General features: G+C 44.7%; 1 protein-coding gene across 4 annotated transcripts in view; it reads left to right on the plus strand.

Moving 5' to 3' along the window:
- Positions 1 to 390: 390 nt before the first annotated feature.
- The window catches only part of ZBTB17 (zinc finger and BTB domain containing 17), a 32,447-nt gene continuing 15,212 nt past the window's right edge, over positions 391 to 17,625 (plus strand). For all 4 annotated transcript variants that reach the window (XR_010923289.1, XM_067566235.1, XM_067566236.1 and 1 more), the window contains exons 1-3: positions 391 to 481; positions 13,595 to 13,801; positions 16,699 to 16,881. Coding sequence is in view for 3 of the 4 variants with exons in the window: in XM_067566235.1 (XP_067422336.1) it covers positions 475 to 481; positions 13,595 to 13,801; positions 16,699 to 16,881 (397 nt within the window). In the remaining variant the exon portion in view is untranslated. The remainder of the gene's footprint in view (positions 482 to 13,594; positions 13,802 to 16,698; positions 16,882 to 17,625) is intronic.

Here is a 17,625-nt window from a genome sequence, read left to right on the forward strand (position 1 = left end):
GCTGCTGTGCAATGCACTGCAAAGCCAGGCCCCGGCCCCGAGCCAGCTCTGCTGCACCCGCTGTGCAATGCACTGCAAAGCCAGGCCCCGATCCCGAGCCAGCTCTGCTGCACTCGCTGTGCAATGCACCGCCCGCTGCACCAGCACCTCTGCTGCCTGCTGCTGCCTCCGGCGTCCCAGCGCTCGCGCTGGCGGGGAAGAACGCCGGCCAACACCACGTGGTCCGCAAGGCCCGCGGCTCGCTCTCCGGGCCCCGCCCTGACGCTTCGGGAGGGCGGCGCATGCGCTCAGAGAGGCCCTGTCAGCCGGCCGCGCTTCCCTTGCCGCAGCTGCGCATGTGCCGGAAGCCGGTGGGGGGCGGGGGGAGAGGGACGCCGCCGCTTCCGCCAGCCTCCAACATGGCGGCGCCCTTTGTCCGTTCCGTGTCAGTTTGAGCCCTGCTGGCTGAAATGTGACTCCCCTGCGGGTCCCGGGATGGCAGGTAGAGGGGGCGGCCGGGGGGGGCCAGGGCAGCGCCGGGGGGGCGGGGAGAGGGCCGCGGGGGGCAGCCCGAGGGGGAGGGGCAGCGGTAGCGATGGGGGAGGGGGCAGCGCGGGGAGGGGGCAGCCCTGGAGTAGGAGTGAGTGGGGGGGGGGGGTCTGAGGGGTAGCTGGGGGCGGGGCAGTGAGGGCAGTTGCAGGGCAGGGGGAGGGGCAGGGGTGCGTGGGACCCGCTCCGTGCGGTGGGGAGCGCTGCTGGTCCGTAATAAAAGCACAAATCTTCCTCTTCAGATCCGCTGTCTTCACCTGAATCCTGCCCCCCCCCCCCCCCCGTGCACAGCTGGATTCGGTCTCTCCACTACCCCCCTTCCCCCCCCCCCCCCCCGCTTTGCACTGGGCCTCAGCACCACGCTGCAGCTTCCCATTCAGATTGGCATCTTCTGACCCACTGTGGCACCCGGGCCCGGGGCCGTCCACGGCGGGTGGTGGGGCAGAGCGTGGGGTAGGTGCTGGCTGGTACCGCTCAACTCCTAGTCTGGGACACTGACTGACGATTGCCCCCAAGGGTGGGGACCTGCCGGCCATGAGACAGCAATTCCTAGCTTCCTCAGCCTGACCTCCTTCCTCCAGGGTGCATCTCTCTACCCCGGGAAATTTCTCATTCCAGAACACCGGCTGAGTTGCACTGGTGTTATCTGTGGTGTAAGGGTCCTGACACATCTAACCTTGCTCAGGACTCAGTGAGAAAAGACATCTATGCCCAGGCTGCACTAGACTTTACACTGTTAGCTTTGCTGCTGAAAACTGGGTAAGAAGACAGCTGAACCTGCCTGGGGGGTTGTGCTCCTACTTACTCTTCTTCCCTCGCTAACAGAGCATTTGACACATTAACGCTGCAAGCCTGAGCAATGCAATTTAGCATTCATCCTGTTAGGCTTTAGCTTGAGTTTCTTAATATCCTATAAGATATTTAACTGGTTGCCAAGTAAATCACCAGCAAAACGGATTAGGAAAACTGCTTTATACCTTTCTGTACAGTGGAATTCTACCCAGAAAATACTTTTTTGTTCTAATAGCAATGCTGAAATTCCCAACACAACATCAGTAAGCGAGGTGTATTATACACACACCCCACAACATGCAATTGCAGATCTGCCTTTCAAAGTGTAATTGATCTGTATCAATATTTCAAACCAACATGACATTTGCTTTGCCATTTTGTTTGTATGTTGGAAACTTAACTGCCCTCACTAAAACATCTCAAATTAGTACAGCAGTGGGTAATTTCAGGGACTGTTTAAAAGTGAAAAAATGCAGTTACTAGTTCAGCACCCAGATACTGGAGAGAGTTGTTGTGGAAATACATAGCTCGTATTATTTTGGTTAAATACACGAGCAGAGTGTATATCAGTGAATGTGATGGTGTGTAGGTCCATCATTACCAAATTTTAATATCAGTTCAATATTATGGACTGTAACATATAATGGATGGCAGAATATAATCCATTAGCACAATTCTTTGCAAGGGATTGTAGGCCTAAACTGTAACCTTCCCTAATTTGTTGGGGAGCGTCTCCAACCCACAGTGTGTTCGTCCTCCGCTGTACCATGCTCATCACTGTAGTATCTGAGAGCCAGAGTCACTCAGGAAAAAGAGTTGGGCATCACTGTAGGCAGCTCAACAAAAATATCTGCTCAAGTCAATATACAGTAACAATCCAAAAAAAGCAAACCATATTAGAATGCCTAAGGAATGTGAGAGAGAGTAATACTGAAAATATGATAAAGCAAATTAATGGCTCACCCTAACTTTGAGTAGTGTGTTTAGTTCAGGTTGCCCATCTTTAAAAAGGTACCGCAGAAATAGAAGGCATCCAGAGGCAGGCAGCAAAAATGATTAGGAGTAGGAAAGGTTTCCCATGTACTGAGAAAGTGAAAAGATTTAAAAAATGTAATTTATAGAGTAGATACATAAGAGTGGAGACGATGGTAAACAGAAGGTAAATCAGCTGCTGGCTACCCCTCTGGAACTATGTATCCTTGTAGTACAAGAGTCAATGGACATTCAATGAAATTGAAAGGCAACAAATTTAAAAGTGATAAACAGGACATAGTTTTTTACACATGTGATCAACCTGTGAAACTCATTGCCACTAGATAATATTGAGGGCAAGAATTTAGGATTCAAACAAAGATTAAACATATATATTGATAATAAGAACATCTTCAGTTACTTTAGATACAATTAAAAATACTTAGAGGGGATGTAAAAATTAATACGTCAGGGTATAAGCCTGTCTTTTGCTGCTGAGGATCAGGAAGAAACATCTGTTGGCAGGATATTCCATATTTGTCCATTTTGGAGATTTGATACCTTCCCCTGAAGCATCTGGCACTCGCCATTGTTGGAAACAGGATACTAATCTAGAGAGATCACCCGAGCAGAGCAGTGTGGGAGCTTCTTCCTAGTGACTTACATGTACACATAGCACTGATTAATTCCATCAGTAAAATTCAGAGTTGAGGTTCCACATGCAATCTGAACTGTGACCCTGTGTTAACATTTAGCTGCACAGGAATGAATTCAGATCAAAATTCCCTCAAATAATCCAAATTATGACCTGCCTGTGCAGTTTGTTTGCCACTCACCTGACCAACAAGAGAAACTCTCTCAACACCCTCTGCCAGCCCCCCTAGGCATTATCCACGATTTCAGTGGGCACCACAGTTCCACCACTGGAATACAAGGTCCACTGAAAACATAGCCACATGTGGGTGATCCCAAGGGAGAGACCACCTTAGCTTTGTTTGTCTAGTCTGTGTATATCTCATTTCATCAATTCCCAGCCATTGCAGGGGCGTGGGGCAGTGGTACCCCTCCATCCCTCCTGTTCTTTGCCTGTGGCACACAACAGTTTAGTCTCCTGAGGACTCTAATACTTTGTTCTGATTCCACGTGGTGGGTTTAATGTGCAGGTGCTGGGTGATCGTTAGGGCCTGTGATATACATGAGGTCAGGTCAGACTAGATGATCGGTGGTTCCTTCTAGCCTTAAACTCTGTGACTCTGATGTTTCGTATCTTTGGCTGGTCTCTGGTTCCCCATATGCAGTAATGAGTCAGTACTCACTTGGCAGGTTTAATTTAAATTTAGCAGATTTATTTATCTCTAGCTGCATGCCACAAATGCAGGTGTCTGGTGCTGAGCTTTCCATCACTATGATTGATACAGTAATAAAAGACTTGACAGCAGTGTCAGAGCAGGATTGAAAGGGAAAACACTACTCATGTGATTTGGAGAAGGTAAGATTCCAAGGTTGCTATCATTCTAGATTCTTGACTCCACTGAACTCTGGGAATTGAGTTACCTTGCTTTTTATTTTACCCAAGGCACCCGAATATCACTTTGACGGTCACAGTATAGATTGCGAATAGAACAGAGACCTGATAAAGTAGTGTCATATATGCAGTCCAACTTGTTTTTCCTTTTAGGGAGTAGATTGACTTTGGGGCAGTGGTTTTGTATTTTAAAATGCAGCTTTTTATTGAATTTATCCAAGACAGCCACTTATGGTATGACACACAGCAGTGGTATGACACATAGCAGTCAGATACAAAATTCTATAAATGAGTTTATGTCTAGAGGCTTCTAAGATAAATGATTTCTCTATCTTAGTATCTGAGCGCCTTCACTGTATTTACCCTCACAACAGGGCTGTGAAGTAGGAAAGTGCTATTATTCCTAATTTATAAATAAGCTAACAGCAACTAAGCGACTTGCCCCAGGTAACACATGCAGAGCAAGGAATCATATCCAGGTTACTCAAGTCCCAGGCTGGCACCCTAACCCCTGGGCAGTCCTTCCTCTCACCATATTAACATGTATTTACTGTTTAAAGGGGGAAAAAGCAATAAAGCAGTAATTAAGCTATATCTAGGAAATGAGACATGCAGCTCACAGAGCAAGTATTGTGTTAATATGCATGATATAATGTGCTCCAATAGACCGGTAGTTTTCAACCTTCTTTCATTTGCAGACCCATAAAAAATTTCAAGTGGAAGTGCAGACCCCTGTGCAAATCTTAGATATGGTCTGTGGACCCCCAGGGTCCACTGACCACAGATTGAAAATCACTGTTCTGTGATAACAACAATCTTTCACAGACCACAGGCTGAGAACTACTGCAGTAGACCATTGTTCTGAGGTGGGTAGGATGAGTAAAAACATCACTATTTATCATGTGACAGCAGCTGTATTGGTTATTATCCCAACAGCATCATATTCACTATAGTATTTGTATGGCATAATATAACACTAAAATGAAATGTAGTATAGGAGAAATTGACCAAGCCAAAGAATTCTTAGAGGTTGTATGACTGATGTGAACCAGAATTGCCAGTGAAGTTTGCCTTCTGCATCAGATGTCTATGGCTTTCTCCTTGATGGATTCATCACACTGGTTCCTTCCCTCGTTTCATCTAACAGTAGGAATGTGGGCTAATGTTCCCAAAAGATTATTTTTCCCTTTCTGTGTAACTTTAAACAGAGCCTGTCTTTTATCGGTGTTAATAATCATCATGGCATCTCAGCTATGCTCTACATATTTGATAGTCATCACCTTTTAATATAAAGCAACATTGAAATGGCATTTTACTATTAACTATGGACCATTCTGTAAAAATAATCATGGCTAAATTGAACAATTGTTCCCATGCATAGTGAACCCCTACTGACAAAAAGTTCCTAGCAGTACTTCAGAGGGCAGTATGGTGTAAAGCATAAGGTGCAGGACTGGGTAGTGTGAGATGTGGGTTCTAGTCCCATCTCTGTGACCTTGGGGAAGTCATTTAACCTCTTCATGCATCAGTGTCCTCATCTATAAAAATAGGGATGATGATGCTCTCTTATGGAGAGTGTGAAGTGTTACGAAATGTATTATTGAAATATTAATCAAATGGGTCTGAACCTTCTTCAGTTCTGTAAAATTCAGTTCTCACTGGCTGTGAGCTCTGAATAATTTTAATGAATGATCTTCTGTTTTGTTGTATGCTAACATTTTAAGACTTCAAAGAAAATATCTCCAGCCACACAAGGAAGGTATATAGTGGTGTGTGTGTGTGTGTGTGTTTGTGTTTTTGGGGGCAGGAGTAGTGATACCTTTTACCTGACCAAATATTTAAGTTATAGTTTAAGTGAGTTATGCAGATCATCCCAACTAGATGTCAGTAAAATCCTTCATACAATACCATCCTGTCATGTACTCTACATAGGCCACAGACTTTACAGAAAAATGATTGCAGAAAAGTTTAGAATTCTTAAAACATATACATTGAGGCTATTTCTTGTATCCCTTTATTTATAAAGCCCAGATACCTTGAGTCCAATTTTATAGGGATCAGAAGTAGGGGAAAATTATAATTAGAATATTAAACATCTTTTAAATATGACTTGAAATAACCCTTTGATATAAATGTCTTGATTTTAAAGTCCCAGCTCTCAGGACCTTCCAGGGCTGGAAGCTAGTGCTGTTTATTCCATTGGAAAAGAGAACCTCCTTTTCCAGTGGTGTGCAGCTCCCATTTCCAATCTTATGGGATCATAACAAGAGCCCTGCACGGATACAAAATTTGTATCCAATCCACAAAAGCGGTCTGAGGATATAAAGAGATTTGCAGGGCTCTGATCATAACATATTGGAACTTGAACCTGTTACTGGCTGTCAACTACATATTGCTTTTTGCTGGGCTTGGGGTCAGTGTCGTTTTGGGGGGAGCAGGCTGTGGGGTGAAGGAAACATCCCCATTTTGAAGAAAAGAAGGAAATATCTTGGTGGCAAGTTAGGAAAAAGGGCAGCTGTTTGAAGCTGCTTGGGCGATTGGCTTGTCTGAAGTTGTCCTGAAGAAGGTGTGGTGGTGGTCAGAGTGCAGGGGAGGCCATGGTGAATACTGTTTATTACATGCTTGTCATCACTACGGGATGTATCATCTCTTGGAATCTTTTGAAGTATCCGTTGGTTTATGGAGAGGCCAGTGCATTGCCTATATTTAAAAATGGACACAGAAGATCCAGAACATTAGGAAATTGATTTTGTCCTAGAAACACCGGTAAGGTGTAGAACCAGAGGCATCCAGAAAATTCAAGTATGTCTCATACCCTGCCAGGACCAGTTTTGAATCTCTCAGAATGAGGGGTCTTGAGGTACCTAAAGAAAATGGATCTTAACAGTTTTAGTGGGATTCATTACTTTAGAATAAAATAATATGTGCTGTAACCTCATCTCATGACTTCACTGTTTCGGATGGAAATTTCCACCCTGTATAATGAGAACACCAGATTGATTGATTTGGAGAATATGTGGATCTATAATGATGGAAGGTTGAAGTGTATTGAGCTAATGTATTCTCAGAAAGGAGGTAGTGTCTAGGAAATGGGATAGCTCTTTAAAGCAGTAACAGAAGGAGCTGTTGTTATACTGACAACCTGCATGTTTGACTTTGTGAAAGGCTGATACATGGCTGTACTGCCGGAGTGAATAAAAAAAGCCTGGTTGCATATCAGAGACTGAGGCTTTGTGAGTTTAAGCAGCTAGGGACAGAAAAAGGTACCTAGTGGAGTATGGCAGGTGGCAGCGTGACAATCAGACTTGCTCATATGAGAGATGGCTGGCTAAAAAAGGGATGGCGGATTTTTATGTGCTACAAGAACACAGGCATGCCAAGTCTTCCACATAAACTCAGATACCAAGTGACAGGTGCCATGTAAGAACTTCAATAGACGAGAATGGCAGTTTCCCAGTTGCCAAGAAGAGGGAAGTCTTGCAAAATTTCCTGTCCATGCAATCGCACCAACACTTTCCCAGCAGTGGCAGCAGAACCACAAAACTAATTAGGCTGCAATGAAGCACTCTTCCAAGGCTGCACTGAACCTCATGAGCAAGTCAAAACTGCTCCCAGTGTAACCAAAAGGGGCCTTTTCAAGAGCTAGTTTTCCCTTTTCCCCCCCGAGGGCTGGTGAATTTTATCTCAAAGATCTGGGTGCTAGAGGCAGAATTTCTTTCAGAAGTGGAGCTAGTAGTTACAGGAAATACATTTTCATTAGAGGCAGGACGGTCTAGTGGTTAAATCACAGGACCAAGAGTCAGGAGACCTGGGCTCTATATGCGACTCTGCTATGTACTTGCTATGTCACCATGGGCAAGTCATGTGAGCTCCCAGTGCCTCTGTTGATTTGCTTGTAAAATTGAGAGAATACTTCCAGGATTATTGTGAGGCTGAGTTTACTAATGTTTGCAAAGTACTTTGAGAGGCAGAGATAAAAGGTGCTTTTATAGAAGTACAATGTGGTGGTGATGTTAGTACACCAATAGGAGGGGTTAGTATAAATGGGGTTCAAAAGGAGTTAACTAAGTCTTTGGAGGGAAAATAGCTTCTGTTCTCTGTAACAAACTTGATAGAAAGTAAAAAGCTTCTTTCTGTCTTGAAATGTGATAAATGCAATAGGCTGGATTGGTACATCTGGTCTTCTTGGCTCTTTGACAGTTGCGGATGAGCCACTGCTACTCCCTTGATTTCTTTTGGCAGATGCAAGCAGATTTTAGTGTCTTTTTTTACAACTTAATGCTAAGTGAGAGTTTTTTTATTCTTATTGAGCCTTCCTGATCACTTGTCATCCTGTCTCTATAATTAGAACACATCTGGCCTTCCCTGCTCATTATCACTCTTGGTGATCCTTGATACTGTTACTTTAATAAATTTGTAAAAGTCTTGCAGCAAATTGCCACCCAGGGATGGCTGAAGATTTGGAAAGGTTACATCTCAGCATTCATGTGAGGAAGACCCCAAGGTGATCATGAGAATCAAATCAATTTGGTAGCATGGCACACTTGATACATTTAAGATATGAAGTTGTTGGCCTTAGACACAAAATGACTAGGCACTGTAAAATTTTGGAGCAAGCTAGATATTGTCAAAACGTATACATATCTTGATATCTGGATCCCTCTATCATCTTACAGTTTGTAAGTCAGGGATGCCCCAATTTTGTTCAGATGCAGGCCATTAAGTTGCAGCTGCTTTCCGCAATACGATAGCAAGGTCACAGAGACTACACGATGGAGCAGGTCGGTGCTTGGACTACAGCCTCCTCTTATCTTTGTACTGGCTTCTGGTTATTAGTTCTTATCTGCTGGTTCTGGCCTCGGTGTCTTGTGAATTTTTGGAGCCCTGATTAACAATCTGATAGCTTGTTCTGGCAAACCACATCAGATGTAAACAGCAAGTATAACCATTAGTCTTCAAAGCAGATTTCATGTGGAGGGCTTTGATTCTGAAGAAACAAGCAGGCCAGGCACGCTGTCATGGTGTGGCCAAAGGACACAATGAGAGGCATTTCTGCCCAGATGGAATTTTGTTAGCACTGAAGCACAAGTGCTGTAAGAAAATAAGTCAGAGCCTGCAGCAGTAACTGTATCTTTCTTGAAGAAAATATCCACTAAAGAAAACTTTTGGATTGCATTTTGGTTTAGAAGTTGATTCCAGGGCTTCTAATTTGCCAGGAAGAAGAACTTTCACCTGTCGCTTTCCTCATGTACCCCAGAGCTGTTACCTTAGGGTGCTTTCCTAGTCTGCCACAGGCAGCAGGCTAACTTGCTACCATAGAAACCCATGATTACAGGATTGTGCTTTAAGTTAGAGGATTCTCTCTAACCTATGTTTATTTGGGGCTGTTCTTTACAGCTTTGGGAGTCATATCAGGTCTCTCCCCGTAAATACATCATGATCTTCATTGCATATTATCACTCTACATTCATGAGCGTGTTTGTGATCACATGCATCTCTTTGAACTTGCCAAGAGCAGGGCTACCTCTGTTGTTCCTTGAATCAGTCTTGGTAGCCATTGGATGACTCGTGCTAGGCATAATCTGAGCAACAACAATGCTCAACCCATGATGCTAGAGCTGCATCAGACTCTTGAAGGCTCTGAATGTGGTTTTTGTGGAGTCCTCCTCACTTCCTGTGGTCTTGGGAAATGCATACCGGATGGCTAATCAGAGGAGTACTCGCCATGCTGCTTGACATATGCAAGACTGCGTGCTGACCCCATCAACCCTGGCAGTTGTGATCCTTTCTATGCCTCCAGAGCAGCCTGGGGCAGGAGAAAATGCAGCTGTTGCATTGGATGGAGTCATGCAGCCACAAAGTGGTCATGACACCTTGACATCATGTTGTGGGTCTGTTGTGACGTCAGGCTATAATTCTCCAACTACTTTCTGGCTGTCCAATTCTGCTGGGGCCTCTGCCTTAAAATTATATCATATGAACAGTTGTAATCCAGCCAGAGGAAGATTGCCAAACACCTCTAGTTTCCTTCTGGAGTAAGTGAGTTTTCAAACCAGGTCTTGCACCCAGACCAACATAGTGCCTCAGCTATTGGTAACAAGGGATAATGGAGGCCATGAGGAAAGGACTTTATCCTTATCCTGCTTTGACTCTAGTGGAGGCCTGGTCTATGCTAAAAAGTTAGGTCGACTTAGCTATGAAGAATCTACACCTGAGTGAAGTATTTAAGGTGACCTAACCCCAGTGTAGACAGCGCTAGGTTGATGGAAGACTTCTTCCATTGACATACTACAGCCTCTTGGGGAGGTAAATTACCTACACTGACGGGAGGACCCCTCCCACCAGCATAGGAAGTGTCTACACTGAAGCAGTACAGCGGCGTATCTCTGCGACTGTAGCATTTCAAGTATAGACAAGCCCTTATATCCTACGGTATAAAACCATCTGCTCAAGACTGATCGCTTGCCTGCTATCAGTAGGGTTGAATCCATGCATTGCCTGTTCATAATTCTTTCCCCAGCCCATCCCACTTCAGAACTTTCTCAGCAGATGATGCTTGGGCTGAAATTACCTGGTTTTGGGTCCTGGCCCAAATCTGAATTGGTTTTGGGAAATGCAATCACATTTGGTGCAACCTTTTTTGAGTTACTTTGAGTTTGAAAATGCACTCTTTCCTATGTGTTCTGATCAGAAATTTTTCACCTGGATAAATCTTAGCGGGAGTTAGAAACATTGAAGTTGGTTTCTTCTCTATATGTCATTGAGATTTGATCCTCTTTACTAATGCTGCAGGCATGCACAAAGTATATACCAATTTTTAAAGCCCATTTTGAGCGTGAAAGGATGTTGAATGTCATATACCCCTTTCCAGAGGGCACTTTTTGTTCTGTTTCTATCATTTCCTGTGGTTTATCTAATTCTGTTCTGTTATAAGAGTTCTTCAGTTAAAAAACCTCATTTTCTGCCTCTCTCTTTTCCTCTAGCCTTCATTAACAGGGGCAGGAATACAGGGTCTTTGATTCATTTTTTATTTATTAATTTATCCATATATTTTAGTATCAGTTCCTGCTCCCTATTCCTCATTTGAAACGGTAAACCCTGTGTTTGTGACATTGTAGCTAGCTGCTGTGCAAGTGAGTCACAAATAGAGGATTAGGATTTCAGGTGGCGAATAATCAGTGAGAGCAGATGAGCTCTTGAGAGATGTCTCTCTCTCCTGCAAACGGCCTTGATTTTTTTCTAAATGAGAAGATGAGTCACAGACTGTTCTTTCAAGGTTTTCCTTTGGGTTCAGCTGCCCTTTTTTGTGCTTGAACTATTTTTCATTTTGATAAGGGTTGAAAGTCATGAGGAAAAGGATACGGACTATGTGCATGAAATTACACACACCAGTTTTATATTATAATAGATAACATGATAATTATATAACTCAAAATAAAGACTGTATCCTCTCAAAATCTTATCTGTTTATCTAAAAGAGCCCCTCTAATTCTAACAGGAATTGTTTTGGGGAATCCTATGGCCTGTGTTACACAGGAGGTCAGATTAGATGATCACAATGATCTTTTTTCTGACCTTAGAATCTGTAAATCTATGACTCTTCCAGATAGTACATAAGAACAGCTGTACTGGGTCAGACCAATGGTCCATCTAGCCCAGTGTCTTGTCTTCTGACAGTGGCCAATGCCAGGTGCTTCCAAGGGAAAGAACAGAGCAGGCAATCGTCAAGTAATCCATCCCATGTCGCCCATTCCCAGCTTCTGGCAGCCAGAGGCTAGGGACTGCCAGAGCATGGGGGTGCACCCCTGACCAATTTGGCTAATAGCCATCGATGGACCAACCCATCCTCCATGAACTTATCTAATTCTTTTTTTAACCCTGTTATAGTTTTGTCCCTTCACAACATCCCCTGGCAATGTGTTCCACAGGTCGACTGTACGTTGGACAAAAAAATACTTCATTTTGTTTGTTTTAAACCTGCTGCCTATTAATTTTATTGGGTGACCCTTGTTTCTTGTGTTATGTGAAGGAGTAAATTACACTTCCTTATTCACTTTCTCCACACCAGTCACAATTTTATAAACCTCTGTTATATCCTCCTTAGTTGTCTCTTTTCCAAGATGAAAAGTTCCAGTCTTTTTAATCTCTCCTCATGTGAAAGCTGTTTCATACCCTAATCATTTTTGCTGCCCTTCTCTGTACCTTTTCCAATTCTAATATATCTTTTTTGAAATGAGGCAACCAGATCTGCACACAGTATTCACGGTGTGGGCGTACCATGGATTTATATAATGGTATTATGATATTTCTGCCTTATCTATCCCTTTCCTAATGGTTCCTAACATTCTGTTAGCTTTGTGACTGCCGCTGCACATTGAGGAGATATTTTCAGAGAACTAATCACAATGACTCCAAAATCTTTCTTAAGTGGTAACAGCTAATTTAGATCTGACCATTTTGTATGTATAGTGTGGGATCATGATTACTTTGCATTTATCAACACTGAATTTCATGTGCCATTTTATTGCCCAGTCACCCAGTTTAGTGAGATCTCTTTGTCGCTATTCTCAGTCTGCGCTGGACGCAACCGTCTTGAGTACTTTTGTATTGCCTGCAGATGTTGCCACTTCACTGTTTACCCCTTTTTCCAGATCATTTATGAATAGCACGGGTCCCAGCACAGATCCCTGGGGGACACCACTATTTACCTCTCTCCAGTGTGAAAACTGACCATTTATTCCTACCCTTTGCTTCCTGTCTTTTAATAATTTACTGATTCATGAGAGGACCTTCTCTCCTTTCCCAGGACTCCTTGTGAAATCTACACTAAGGCCCCTCTCTTGCAATTGAATCCACACGGACAGACCCTTGCACCTGTCTGGAGCCCAGCCGGCCTCTGTGCAGGCACAAGGGTCTGCCCATACAGATCCAATTGAAAGATTGAAGCTGCAATTTGCCAGTGCACTAAGATCTCTGTAGCATTCAGCTTAGCCCAGATGGAGTCTACCCCCCACTACATTCCACTTGGCTGTGAGAGGTGCTTTCAACAAGAATTACTTCCTCAGCTTATTGAAAGGCAGGATGCCTTCTATGCATTGCAACACCCACCTCCTTTCCTGCCTCCCTTGGGATAGCACTATGAAGTGTGGTTTGTCTGCTCTCCAGTTTGATGATCAGTCAGGGGTGACTGCTGTTTAAAGCACACTGAACTGCATGGGGCAGCTTGTTTGAGTTAAACCTTGCTCTTGAATTGGAGTTTGGAAGGATGTGTGTAAAGACAGAGGATTCCTTTTGTGTAGGTGGCCATGTATAGCCCAAAGAATTCTAGTGTGGTCTGTGCCCAGCCCTCCCACTTGGATAAAGATGACGCTTCCCATGGCAGCGTAGTCTCTCTGACCATCGCCTTCATACTGAAGATGAGAGCTTCTGCAGTCTGCTCCACTTCATACCAAAGTGTGGTCTTTGTGTGTTCCTCAGTGGTTCTGGGTACCATGAGACACCGGGTCAGAAGTGCAGAAGTGCAGAGCGCTCCCAACTCCCAACAACCCTGACGTTGGTTCCTCCAGTTCCAGGCCGAGGCCCGTGGGTGGAAGCGGGTCTGTGCCATGCTTCAGTTTTAAGCACCATCCGTCAGCACTTTCACATCATAAACATGCATTTTAATAGAGTCTGGCTTGCTCCTTGCGCACCCAGTGGCAGGACCAGCTTCTAAGTACGTAGCTGGAGGGGCCGAGTGTAGGCTGTCATCACCCAGGTGGTTGTGCTTTCTCTCCTCAGCCATGGATTTCCCTCAGCACAGCAAGCAGGTCCTGGAGCAGCTGAACCAGCAGAGGCAGCTGGGCTTGCTGTGTGACTGCACCTTCGTGGTGGACGGCGTTGACTTCAAGGCCCACAAGGCCGTGCTGGCAGCCTGCAGTGAGTACTTCAGGATGTTGTTTGTGGATCAGAAGGACGTGGTGCATCTCGACATCAGCAATGCAGCAGGTATGCAGATGAGGCTCCAGGGAGAAGCCAAGGCTGCACTTGGGGGATGAGCCATAGGCCAGATCCTCAGCTGGTGTAAATCAGAGTAGGCCTGTTGAAGTCAGTGGAGCCGCACCAGTTCACACCAGCTCCGGCTCGGACCCCGAGTGAGCAAAGCCTCCTAGAAACATTGGAGCTGGAATGGGGAGAGCGACGTTCCTCCTGAACACTGGAAATGCCAGGCTGGATCAGATCCACGGCCCACTGAGCCCAGCGTCCTGTTGAGTAGAGGTCTCCATTGAATTGTCCACGCTGATGTCCTGAACTCTTTCCCAAGTTGATACAATTAGTGTAGAACTCTGCTAGATTCACGAACCTGTTAGGTTAAAATTTGTCCCTCCAATGTGCATTGCTTGGCATGTACCTGCACTGAATTTCATCTGCCATCCTACCGTCCATTCACCTAGCTTGACTAAGCCCTGAAGTTTCTCTGTCTTTTCTGGGCTTGACTAGCCTAAATAACTCTATGCCATCTGCAAAGGTTGCCTTCTCACTTCCCGTTCATTCCACCCCCATTTCCAGATTATTAATAAATATATTAAACAACACGGAACCTAGTAGGATCCTTGAGGTACCCCACTATTAATCCTTGTTGATGAAAACTGGCCATTTATCCTTATTCTTATTTATTTTCTGTCTCTTAGCCAGTTTTTAATCCATGACAAAGCCGTGCCTCTCCCTTCATGAATACTTAACTCCTTTAGTAGCTTCTTGTGTGGAACCTGGTGAAAGGTTTTTTGAAGTCAACATAAGGAATGTTCACTGGTTCTCCTTAAACCACTGCTTCAAAGAATTCTGATACATCAGTGAGATGTGAGACTATCATATCATGATCTTCTAGGTGTTTTGTTGTTCCGTTTTTAGTTATCATTTCAACCAACTTATTGGGTACAGATGTAAGACTTGCTCGTCTGTTGTAATTCCCCAAGTCCCCCCCCCCCCCCCACACACACACACACACACCCCCGTAGGGATAGCTGTCTAACAATCATTTGAAGGGAAAACCGAAACAATGATCTTGCCAATATATAGTATATGCCCAATAGCTATTACTTCAATATTGTATGGTTGAACAGATGTGCATCACATCTGGAAACTAACGGTCTTAGAATAGAATGGGAGATTATTCATTCTCCTTAACTGCAACATGCTTCTAATGTTTACCAGTAAGTGATGGAAAGAACATTATTGTTAATATTAGAAGAAGATTCATTAGCATTACGTAGGGTACAATCTGAACTGCTGTGTCCCTTCAATTCTCCAATCTGGGGTGCCTTTTACACTGCTTCGCTGTGAGAGCAACCACCCTTGGCCTTGCTCACACACAGCCTCTAGCATGTAAATTTCTCCCAACTGAGTTATACGAGTGTGTCTAGCCAGCCACTCCTGAATTGTATCGCAGAGTGACATCAGCAATTCCCAGTCCCAGACTTGTCCCCAGAAATGTGCTCTTGTACTGCCCAGCTCTTTCCTTCTGCGCAGTACCAGCTCATATAAAGTCCATCATTTCATCGACAGAAATTGATACGCACAAACCTGTTATCTCAAGTGGAGTTTCCCAAACACTTCAATCCAAACACCCACTGGTCTAGATAAAACAATAATACAACACGTTTACTCACTGCAGAAAGGTAGATTTTAAGCGATTACAAGTTATGAGGTATAGATGTCCGGATTGGTTACACAGAAATAAAAGGTAAAACACAAACTAATACCTAACTTAGCAAGCCAAGTGAATGTAAAGCAAAAGGTTTCTCTTACCGTATTCTCACAGCAGTCTGGCTGGATTCCTTTAGCCAGGACAGTTCCCCCAGTTCAGTGATGCTTCCTTTATCTTTCCTATAAAACAAAAGGTTTCTCTTACCATATTCTCACAGCAGTCTGGCTGGATTCCTTTAGCCAGGACAGTTCCTCCAGTTCAGTGATGCTTCCTTTATCTTTCCTATAAAGCAAAAGGTTTCTCTTACCATATTCTCACAGCAGTCTGGTTGGATTCCTTTAGCCAGGACCATTCCCCCAGTTCAGTGATGCTTCCTTTATCTTTCAAACATCGTTGATGCTGTGCGTAGAGATGATGGGAGACAGGTGATTTGGGGCCTATGTTCTGCCTTTTTATATCTTTTCCTCCTCTTTGAGAATCCTCTCCAGCTGGGGTCCAGGCAGCAGCCAGTCTGTTCACATGGGAACCCCCAGCTGTTCTATTGCCAAGATGTAAATTTCTTGCTTACACCCTTCTTGCTGCCAAAGAATTTCTGCTTACCCAGGTGATGGGCCATTTGATTTTGTTGACACCTGACTGAGGCGTCAGTTTGCCTTTTGTCTCTGGTGAACTGAGTTGAGCCACTTCCTTAGACTTGGAACACATCTTACACAGAAGAATTTCCTAACTGTCACTGTTGCCACACACAGTTTACCAGGACAACAAGGCATACTTTGTACAAAATGTATCATGGTCTTGTAAAAAGGATGAACATCTGAGTACAGTCTTACACTGGCTGAGTTCCCTGTCTTACTTATTTCAGCCTGCAGAATAATACCCCCCCCCCCCATCCCCTTGTGCTAAACTAACACTAACTCTGGCACCAGCCAGTTAAAAGTATCATTATTTGTTACTCTTACCTAGAAAGTAAAAAATCTGGCGTGGTTTGGGGTAGGCTTTTCAATGCGTTTTTTTGCCGCGTGTAGGATAAAGTGTTAGGGCCTTTGAATCCATGGGAGTTGGGCACCTAAATCCCTTTTAAAAACCTGGCCTTCAGTCACTAATGCATGTTCAGCCTGTGCAATGTCGGCAACTTAGCTTGCTGTGAAAAAGGCCACTCATCGCTAGTGCTTTGATTTGTGGGTCTGTTTTCTTGCAGGCCTTGGCCAGGTGCTGGAGTTCATGTACACAGCCAAGCTCAGCCTGAGCCCAGAGAATGTGGAGGATGTGCTAGCGGTTGCTGGTTTCCTCCAGATGCAGGAAATCGTCAACGCTTGCAATGCTTTGAAGTCTCTCACGGTGTCAGCTGAACACAATGCAGAAAGCCACAAGGTCCCTGCCGGTATGCAGCCTGCTTACGCCCCGGGGCTTCCCACTCCCAGTAGCAATATGCTAAAAAAAGCTCTTCTCAGGGGATGCTGGGTTAGCCAGGACTTGATTGCTCGCCCTCGTTTGGATCTGTTGCAGAGCTGTCCTTAAATCAGGAAGGAAGGAACTGAGAAAAGCAAAGTGCTGATGCGTGCCCAGCCAGATGTTTTCTTTACTGTAACAATGTCCTGTAGACAGCGGTGAACTCTGCGGTTAGTCAGTCACTAAAGAACTATCTCCTACCAAGGAAAGTGCAGATGAGGTCACACCCAAGCTGTGCAAGTGGCCTGTGAAGCCGCAGATCTGCATGCAGAACGTTGGCTTCCAGGCTTTGGGGGCAGCGTTGCCAGTTTACCAGATGAAGAGCACGGCTGCACCAGGCGACATCCATCTCCTGGGCAGTGGCTGCTCTGTCCCGCTCTGTAGCTTCGATGGCTCCAGATCCCGGTCTTGGCACTGCAGGACTCGGGGGACTGGGGTTTGGTGCGCTGAGATAAGATTGGTCAGACACATGCAGCACATTTCAGTATCGCATCTCATGAGGCCTGGCTTAGATCTCTTCCCTCTAGCTTATCCTCCTCAGATATAGCTGAGGCGTATGCTTCGGTTTAATCCCCATGGATGGCAGCAGTCATTGTGTGTTTGCTACTGAATGTTTGTTTTCCTTTCTTGTCCCCCTGTTAGGGCATGTTGATAGTGTCTTAAGACAGTCAGTGCC

The sequence above is a fragment of the Emydura macquarii genome, unplaced genomic scaffold (assembly GCF_026122565.2).
Source record: "Emydura macquarii macquarii isolate MOO-44397 ecotype Brisbane River unplaced genomic scaffold, CSIRO-AGI_Emac_v2 contig_2768, whole genome shotgun sequence".
Classification (NCBI taxonomy): Eukaryota; Metazoa; Chordata; order Testudines; family Chelidae; genus Emydura; species Emydura macquarii.